A 10,168-nucleotide genomic window follows, 5' to 3' on the forward strand; every position below is an offset into this window, starting at 1 on the left:
TGTTCTTGGGGTATATTTCTAAAAGTAGGATAGCTGGGTCAAAAGGCAGTTCGATTTTAATTTTTTGAGGAATCTCCATACTGTTTTCCACAGTGGCTGCAGCATTCTGCATTCCCACCAGCAGTGCAGGAGGGTTCCCATTTCTTCACATCCTCGCCAGCACTTATTCTGTGTTTTGTTGATGAGTGCCATTCTGACTGGTGTGAGGTGATATCTCATTATGGTTTTAAAATAAGGTCTGGCAACATACTTCAAAGATACATTTAAGTCTTTTATCCATTTTTAGTTTACTTTTGTGAATGGTGTATGCTGGTGGTCTAGTTTCATTTTTTTGCAGGTAGCTGTCCAATTTTCCCAACACCATTTGTTAAAGAGGCTGTCTTTACTCCACTGTATGCCTTTACCTCTTTTGTCAAATATCAGTTGTCCATAGAGCTGTGGGTTTATTTCTGAGTTCTCTGTTCTGTTCCATTGATCTATATGCCTGTTCTTATGCCAGTACCAGGTTGTTTTGAGGCTATTCGTGTTCTTTTGGTTCCATATAAATTTTTGGAATATGTGTCCTATATCTTTGAAGTAAGTCATTGGTTTTCTGTATCTTTGAAGTATGTTCCCAGACCTTTTTAAAAAACTACCTTTAGGAACCACAAGAGGGCAGCAGCCTCATATACAAGAAAGGAGTTCAGGCATTAATCATGAAAAGCAGAGGCAATGCCCTTATAAAATAAAAATGTTATCGACACTTTGGAGATTTCAGCATCTTGCCCCAAATGTGTAGGGAACCACACTTAATATTTTGCTAGAAATAATAAAGAATAAATGCAGAGGTAATTCACATTGGCAAGTGAAGGTGATGTATTTCCCTCTCTTCCAGATGCTGTCCCAGACGAGGTGTTAGACGATAAAGAGAACAGTATAGAATCTGACTTACTCCTAATGCAGATTCTTGCACCAGGATGGAAGCGGAATCTTACCACAATGCAACTACCGTCAATGGCACCCCAGTAAATCACCAGCCTTTGGAACGCCACGGGTTGTGGGAAGTCATCACCATTGCAGCTGTGACTGCTGTAGTAAGCCTGATCACCATCGTGGGCAATGTCTTAGTCATGATCTCCTTCAAAGTCAATAGTCAGCTGAAGACAGTTAACAACTATTACCTGCTCAGCCTAGCCTGTGCGGATCTCATCATCGGGGTCTTCTCCATGAACCTCTACACCACCTACATCCTCATGGGACGCTGGGCGCTCGGGAGTCTGGCTTGTGACCTTTGGCTTGCGCTGGACTATGTGGCCAGCAACGCCTCTGTCATGAACCTCCTGGTGATCAGTTTTGACCGTTACTTTTCTATCACAAGACCCCTGACATATCGAGCCAAGCGTACCCCAAAGAGGGCTGGCATCATGATTGGCTTGGCCTGGCTGATCTCCTTCATCCTCTGGGCCCCAGCGATCCTCTGCTGGCAGTACTTGGTTGGGGAGCGAACGGTACCTCCGGATGAATGCCAGATCCAGTTCCTCTCTGAACCCACCATCACTTTTGGCACTGCCATTGCTGCCTTCTACATCCCAGTTTCTGTCATGACAATCCTCTACTGCCGAATCTACCGGGAGACAGAGAAGCGGACCAAGGACCTTGCTGACCTCCAGGGCGCCGACTCTGTGGCCGGAACTGGGAAGAGAAAGCCCGCTCACAAGGCTCTGCTTTTGTCCTGCATTAGCTGCCCTCGGCCCACACTGGCCCAGAGGGGAAGGAGCCAAACCTCCTGGTCATCCTCCCGCAGAAGCGCCTCCACCACTGGGAAGCCCTCCCAAGCCCCTGGCCCCAGCACCGAGTGGGACAAAGCTGAGCAGCTCACTACGTGTAGCAGCTACCCCTCCTCAGAGGATGAGGCCAAGCCCACCACTGGCCCTATCTTCCAGGTGGTCTACAAGAGTCAGGCCAAGGAAGACCCAAAGGGAGAATTCAGTACTGAAGAGACCAAGGACACTTCGGTGAAAAGTCAAACAGAAAAAAATGACTATAATGCCCCCAAATACTTCCAGTCTCCAACAGCTGCTCAAAGACCTAAGAGTCAGAAATGTGTGGCCTATAAGTTCCGATTGGTGGTGAAAGCTGATGGGACCCAGGAGACCAACAATGGCTGTCGCAAGGTGGAAGTCTTGCCATGCTCCTCCCCAGTGTCCAAGGACCGTGCAACGAAAGGCCTGGATCCCAGCCTCAGCCATCAGATGACCAAACGGAAGAGAATGGTCCTTGTCAAAGAGAGGAAAGCAGCCCAGACCCTGAGTGCCATTCTCCTGGCCTTCATCATCACGTGGACCCCTTACAACATCATGGTCCTGGTTTCCACCTTCTGTGACAAGTGTGTCCCAGTCACCCTGTGGCACTTGGGCTACTGGTTGTGCTACGTCAACAGCACCGTCAACCCCATTTGCTATGCCCTCTGCAACAGAACCTTCAGGAAGACCTTCAAGATGCTGCTCCTCTGCCGATGGAAAAAGAAAAAAGTGGAAGAGAAGTTGTTCTGGCAGGGGAACAGCAAGCTCCCCTGAAAACTTAGAAACTCCCCTAAAAGAATGACCACCATTCACTTCCTCTGAGGATGGGTAGGCTTGTTTAAAAAAAAAAAAAAAAAAAGACATCTCATTTTGAGTCTCTGAGGACTTTGTAAAGGCCTGATATCTGTTGCCAAAAGGAAGGAGCCCTACCTGCCACAGTTGCTGCCACACTGAATTATTCTTGTCTGTACCTAAGGTTACCTGATGCCACTGGAGTTGGTCGTTGTAGTAAATAGACAGACTTATGGCTCTTCACAGAAGGGGAGGCATGCTGGGTCACAACGAACAACGACTGAGGGAACTTTTGTCTAACCTTCTATGGGAACCAGCAGGGAGCAGTTGGAAACCTCTCCCTGTGGAACCCTGTCACAGACTTTTGTGCAATATGTATTTGTCTATGAAGTTGTCTTCTGACCAGCTGAACCAGGAGAGTGTCAGTCAGTGTTACTTGTTAACAAGAGTGTTATTCAGTGGCTTCTGAGACTTTCTTTATAAACTGATCAGTATTTATTTACAAAGTATTTATTACACAGCTATTATGTGTTCTGCACTGTGGTATGTGTTCCTGTCCCTACACCTGAATGAAACTCTTGCTCTTCCCTTTTCCAGTTGATGCTGAATGCCAGTACCCATTGAAACCATGCTGGTCCCCACCCTTCCTTTCAGCACCCTGCGTCTGGAAGGACACTGAAACCCGACCACGCCTAGTCCTAGAGAGGGGCCTTGGTTCTGCTATTAAAGATGATCATGTCTCCGCAGTCAGTTGTTTTAAGTTTTACCAGTGGAAATGTTTTTCTTTTTTCTAAACAAATATTGTGCATTCTATTTTGTGTCTACTTAAACCCATTTATTCATGCTCTGTTTTTAGGAAGACTAGTTGTAACACAGCCCTTCCCTGAGTAAAGACCTTCTCCAGGCTTTTTCATCAGGGTTCTCTTAAACTGCTTTCAGAGATCTTACATTCTATTCCCTTCACAAAACAAACCTGAGCCAAAATGTGGAAAACAAATTTGGTTTCACCCCATGGTTTTGAACTTCTTCCAGGGCTCTTTAGCAGGCCCCCAATTTCCCTCATCCAGACCCCAGTTCACATCGAGGCACAAGCAGGTCACTGAAGAGCCTCCAGCCAAAAGTGGAGAAACAGCAGGGGAAAGGCTTTGTTATTTCTAATAGGTCCTTTGATCATGGCTCAGAAATTACTTACTTGTTCCTCTCCAAATTCATGGTCAAGGATGAGAAGTCCAGGAAAGTACAGTGGAGGTTCAGTGAAGCTCTCTATGGTGATTAAAAACGAAAGCCTTGTCTTTAAAACCAAAATGTAGGCCACAGTAATGTATAAAAATAAAACAGGTATATCAACATAACACACATTAGAGTACCTGTATCAGGATTATTAAAGACCAGATTTAATTGAAATATCTGTGTACATAAACAAACTGAATCTGGATGTTTCTTGGATAATTCTGAAAATTAACCAACATGCAAGAAGCTGAAAAATAGTGCATAGAAGGCCCTGGCTGGTTGGCTCAGTGGTAGAGCGTCGGGTTCAATTTCCGGCCAGGGCACACAGGAGAAGCGCCCATCTGCTTCTCCACCCCTCCCCCTCTCCTTCTTCTCTCTCTCTTCCCCTCCCGCAGCCAAGGCTCCATTGGAGCAAAGTTGGCCCCAGCACTGAGGATGGCTCTGTGGCCTCTGCCTCAGGCGCTGGAATGGCTCTGGTTGCGACAGAGCAACGACCCAGATGGGCAGAGCATCGCCCCCTGGTGGGCGTGCCAGGTGGATCCCGGTCAGGCGCATGCGGGAGTCTGTCTGACTGCCTCCCCGTTTCCAACTTCAGAAAAATACAAAAAAAAAATAAATAATGCATAGAAGTTCACAGAGCCCCAGGGACAGCGGTAGTGTGCGACTCAAGGAGGAATTTAAAGATGAAGTATTGCTGCCAGACAGACACTCCTTATCCAGCCTGTTGATTATATCTGTAGTGTGTTTAAAAATCTCCAGATGTCATTCACTGAACAAGACCAGTTCTTTCTCAGCCTCATTTGCTAAGGAGATGTAAAAATAGCTGGTTCAATCGACCTGGGAATTAGGCATGTACTTGAGTATAGGAGAGCTTCACTCTACCACTGAAGAGCCAATCACCTTTTCTTACACAGAGTCCAGAGAAGACTTCAGGGCAGTAGAAACCCAGGCTGCTCTCCCAGCTCAGCAGGGACTTCATGTGGAGAGGTAACAGCCTGGAAGCCCTGTAGCTGCTGAGCCTTTGTGAAGGGCAGGTTGTCACCTGCCAAGAATTTGGGAGAGATTAGTTCATTGGATCAGGTCTCCAGGACAGAGGCTCTCAGGCCTATACAGTGCTGACAGGGTGTGACTTCATGAAAAAACCTGCTCCACCAGGTCTAGATAAACAGTTGGGTTTTTTGGTTAAAGCTTTGGTTCCTGAGAAAAATTATAATCCCTCCAAGAGAATAATAGCACTTTGAGCCCACCCTGGGCACACATTGTTCTCAGAGAGAGAAGAAAAACAAGCGAATTAAACCAAAAGAACACAGAACTTGAGGAGGTTGTTGAAGGTATATATATTATTTTTAAGTGAGAGGTGGGGAGATAGTGAGACAGACTCCCGTGTGCACCCCGACCTGGATCCACCCGGGGCTGAAGCTTGAATAAGTCAAGCCACTGGCTGCGAGAGGGGAGGAGAGAGAGAAGGGGAGAGGAAGGGGGATAAAAGATGATGGTTGCTTCTCCTGTGTGCCCTGACCAGGAATTGAACCCAGGACGTCCGCACACTGTGCCGACGCTCTCTCCACTGAGCAAACTGGCCAGGACAAAGGTACAGTTTTCACACTCCATAGTTGCTTAGCCTTTTTGTTCATATGTGTTCAAAATTAATTGAGAGGCCTATGCTTCCTTATCATTGGCTTTCAAAATCAGCCAGTGTTGCAGACTACCTATGCCCTTTGACATACACCACCACCACCACCCCAAAAAAAGAAAGAGAAAAGAAAATAAAAGCCCAAACTATTAGGGAGACTAACATAGGGCCTATGGTGGGGTCCTCAGAATAAACCAATCCAATTGTAAACTGCAAGGACCCGGCAGGTGGGTGGAGCATGGGCTAACTTCAGATCTTAGACCTTGGATGCTCCCAGTCTCCCAAGCTCTGTACAACTTTGTTTGAGTAGTTACCTATTGGATGCTGCTATGTACCTAACATTGTGTTTCCCCTTGGCTGTGAATTTGATGCCTTATTGAAGAATCTCTTTTCAGTACAATTTTTGGTTGAAGTATTTTGTCAATATTCCCAGCCTCTGTTTTGATCCTTTGGTGAATGTGCTTTGATGGAGATGCTGATGTTTGGCTCTTTGTAGTTATGAAATCTGTATCTAATCTCTGGATTGAAACATCCAGTTGTCTACTCTAAATACTGGAATGACAACAAAGGATGTGGAGATTGGGTGCTTTTTTATATTATTCCAGAAATTAGAGAAGTTTAACCACACAGTAGTCCAATGCAAAGCATTTAAATGAGAAGATGATCTCAGGTTATATTAGAGATCTATAATTAGAGATCCCACAGACATTTGCATAGCCTGGCCTTTTAAGAACAGAGGGGTTGACACACAATATAGAGATATACATCTGTACAGCCAGTAGTCACTGCTGCCCTTGCCATTCACATGCAGATTCACATCAGATTCAGGCAGATGGTAAGGAAACAGCAGAAACAAAATATGGTGGGCCGTTCCTTTATTCTAGCCTCACAACCGGCCGGCGAGTAAATAAACACAGTGGGAAAACACTTCCCTTTCCATTCAGAGCTCCCAAAGCCACTGACTCATCCAGTTTTTCCTATAATCAAAGGCCCCACGAGTCTCAGTCACCTCTGGTTCCCCATCGGCCAACACGGCTTCTTACTCTGCAAAACTGGCTTCTCTCTCCTTCACTTCCATCTTGGCTTCTTCTCCTCCTTCTTACCCCTCTAAAAAACTACCTGGGCCCACAAAGATCCCTCCTCCAGCACACATTAGTGTAACAATGGCCCTTCCCAAACAAGAATGCAATCCTCAATCAACTTCCGTGCTCAGAGGGCAAGCACACATATGGGTGCCCAGCACCATTTTTAACAATAAAAGTGAGCAAACTCAACACATATTTTACAAACTTATTTTCCCAACAACATCCCTCTCACTACTTTGTGATTTCCCCCTTTCCTCTCAGTTACCAATTGTGAATTCAGTTGGCAATGGGGGAAGGCCACATGAGGAACCAGGCCCAGGAACTTTGGCTGGAACCGCCCACACCCATGCGCACCAAAAGAAACTTCCCAGGAGTCCTTTGAAAAAGAACGACTGTCTGTCAGCCAATAAAATTCCACCACGTCATATCAACCCGACCCCCCTACCAATGCTATAAATTACCCCAAAACGGGAGGCAGCACGACTTCTCTGCCCCGTTTTGCGGACCAGAGAACCTTGTCCGGGATGCACTCTACTAAATAAAGCTTTTGCTATTCCACACTTTGTGGCTACGCCCTCCTTTCTTCCTCGGCAGGAAAAATACCTTACACCAATGACCAAATTAAGATGAAATAATGATGACAAGATCCCTGTGACTAAAATGCTTTCCTTTCCCTCCAGGACAAAGGAGGTAGGGTGGACTTCAAACCACAGTCCTTTAGCTGGTACAGACCCTACAACAAAACAGCAGCATTGCCTCTTTGCTCAAAAGGCTGGAGCCCTAGTCCTTTCATCCCCACTGTAAGTGATACTAACTTACATCTCCTCTTTGCCATTTAACTAGTACAGTTTGAAATTACACAAACTTTAACCAATAAAGACCTCACACTGAGAATGGAACTGGTAAAGGAAATACGTTTTTTAAGTATCAAGTAAGGAACTAGAAGGAAATTTAAAAACAAAAGAATTTTGCCTGACCTGTGGTGGCACAGTGGATAAAGTGTCGACCTGGAAATGGTGAGGTCGCCAGTTCGAAACCCTGGGCTTGCCTGGTCAAGGCACATATGGGGGTTGATGCTTCCTGCTCCTCCCCCTTCTCTCTCTCTGTCTCTCCTCTCTCTCTCTCTGTCTCTCTCTCTCTCTCTCTCTCTGTCTCTCCCTCTCCTCTCTAAAATGAATAAATAAATAAAAATATTTTTTTTTTGTATTTTTTCTGAAGCTGGAAATGGGGAGAGACAGTCAGACAGACTCCCGCATGCGCCCGACCGGGATCCACCCGGCACGCCCACCAGGGGCGACGCTCTGCCCACCAGGGGGCGATGCTCTGCCCCTCCAGGGTGTCGCTCTGCCGCGACCAGAGCCACTCTAGCGCCTGGGGCAGAGGCCAAGGAGCCATCCTCAGTGCCCGGGCCATCTTTGCTCCAATGGAGCCTTGGCTGCGGGAGGGGAAGAGAGAGACAGAGAGGAAGGAGTGGGGGGGGGGGGGGTGGAGAAGCAAATGGGCGCTTCTCCTATGTGCCCTGGCCAGGAATCGAACCCGGGTCCCCCGCACGCCAGGCCGACACTCTACCGCTGAGCCAACCGGCTAGGGCCAAAAAAGTTTTTTTTTAATAAAAAAATAAAAAGCCTGGCTGCAGGTGGGCTGAGACAAGCAAAGGGTGTCAGCCCTAAGCGGTGGGAGAGCATTAGATAGAGGGGTTGCTGCGGGCATTTGCTGGCATGGGGTTGGGTGCGCCTGGACACGTTCAGATGAGCACATCTGGGTTTGTTGCCTTGATCACTGACTTGACCGTGAGTAGGAGGAGGAGGATTCAGCTGCAGAAACACCTCCTTTGTAAGTTTTTTTTTCTGATGTAGCACAGGCCTAATCAGCGTGGTCCTATCTGGTGTCCTTGGTAAATCTTCAGGACAGCGAGAGGGCCGGTGCCTCTCGGGAACACCAGGTCCTGATGTCTCTGGGCCTGTGGCTAAGCTTTCTCACAAACAACTATTGTGATTTAAACTCCCCTAATGGTCAGGTACGTTCCCAATGTAAGCTTTCCCTGACATTCCTGAGAAGGTAAACTTTTTGCTATATTTCAAAGTGAAGGCCAGGAAGCCATTAAGAGAGAAAATAGCAAGCAAATTAACTACAACCTCACAGTGGGGGGATGTTTTGAACCCTTCCTCTTTCTTTGGGCCTGCCCTGTTCTTGGGATGGCAGCCATTTTATCTATCAATTTTTTAAAAAATAATTTTAAATTTAGAGAAAAGCTGCAAGAATGGTACAAAGAACTCCTATCTCCTTCACCCACATTCCCCAATTATTAACATTTTGCTACATTTGTACACTGTGTGTGTGTGTGTGTGTATCCACACATATTTTTTCTCAACTGTTTGGAGTAATTTGCAGGCATTGTGTCGACTGACCTCTAAATACTGCAGTGGGTATTTCTTAAGAACAAGAAGATTATTTTACATAACCACAATACAAATATAACCATTCAGTTGACAGAAATTACTGCTTTCTTCAATTCTGAACTTGAAAAGAACCGATTGTTACCTAGAGGGATTTTTTAAAAAGAATTATAAGGTCTGATTTTTAAAGTAATTGTATTTGTTTCCTAGGGCTGCTATAATACAGTATCACAAAGTGGACGGGTTAGAAAAACAGAAATTTATTATCTCACAGTTCTGGAGGCCAGAAGTCCAATATCCAAGTGTCCGCAGGGCCATGCTTCCTCTGAAGGCACTAAGAAGGCATCTTGTTCCAGGCCTCTCTCCTGGCTCCTGGTAGCCACAGGCGTTTGTTGGTTTGCAGATAGCCATCGTCTCTGTGTCTCTTGTTATCTTACCCCTGTGCATGTCTGTCTCTGTCTAAATTTCCCCCTTTTAAAGGACATCAGGCTTATTGGATTAGGTTACCCTAATGATCTCATTTTAACTTTATTACCTCCATAAACATCCCATTTCCAAATAAGATCACATTCTGAGGTGCTTAGGAGCACAGTCTAACATATTTTGGGGGATACAATTCAATCCCCTACAATAACCTAGCAAGAAAAACACTATTTCACAGATGAACAAACTGTAGACCAACAGTATCAAATGGGAAAGAATTCGGAGCCACTACTAAGAAGCTATGTAGCATCAGCTCCATCACAGAGACATGGCAGAACAAGGCAGCCTTGACTCTCATGGAGCAGTCATCTAGTGCTTCTCAAGCTCATGTTTGCCTCTTCCCTCCTGGCCTGAGAAAATATGGGAAACTAAAGGAATAGAACTAGATTTTTTGTCATTGTTTTTGAGAGAGAGAGAGAGAGAAGAGAGAGAGATAAGAAGCATCAACTCGGTCCTGGCCGGTTGGCTCAGTGGTAGAGCGTCGGCCTGGTGTGCAGAAGTCCCGGGTTCAATTCCCGGCCAGGGCACACAGGAGAAGCGCCCATTTGCTTCTCCACCCCTCCGCCACGCCTTCCTCTCTGTCTCTCTCTTCCCCTCCCGCAGCCAAGGCTCCATTGGAGCAAAGATGGCCCCGGGCGCTGGGGATGGCTCCTTGGCCTCTGCCCCAGGCACTAGAGTGGCTCTGGTCACGACAGAGCGACGCCCCGGAGGGGCAGAGCATCGCCCCCTGGTGGGCGTGCCGGGTGGATCCTGTCGGGCGCATGCGGG

At 46.6% G+C, this 10,168-nt stretch overlaps 1 protein-coding gene across 1 annotated transcript; it reads left to right on the forward strand.

Moving 5' to 3' along the window:
• The first annotated feature begins 956 nt into the window (after positions 1-956).
• Positions 957-2,555, forward strand: CHRM5 (cholinergic receptor muscarinic 5). Its single transcript, XM_066276168.1, has one exon. The coding sequence runs from the start codon at positions 957-959 to the stop codon at positions 2,553-2,555; it is 1,599 nt and encodes a 532-aa protein (XP_066132265.1).
• Positions 2,556-10,168: the final 7,613 nt, after the last annotated feature.

This window comes from Saccopteryx bilineata, chromosome 4 (assembly GCF_036850765.1).
Source record: "Saccopteryx bilineata isolate mSacBil1 chromosome 4, mSacBil1_pri_phased_curated, whole genome shotgun sequence".
Lineage (NCBI taxonomy): Eukaryota > Metazoa > Chordata > Mammalia > Chiroptera > Emballonuridae > Saccopteryx > Saccopteryx bilineata.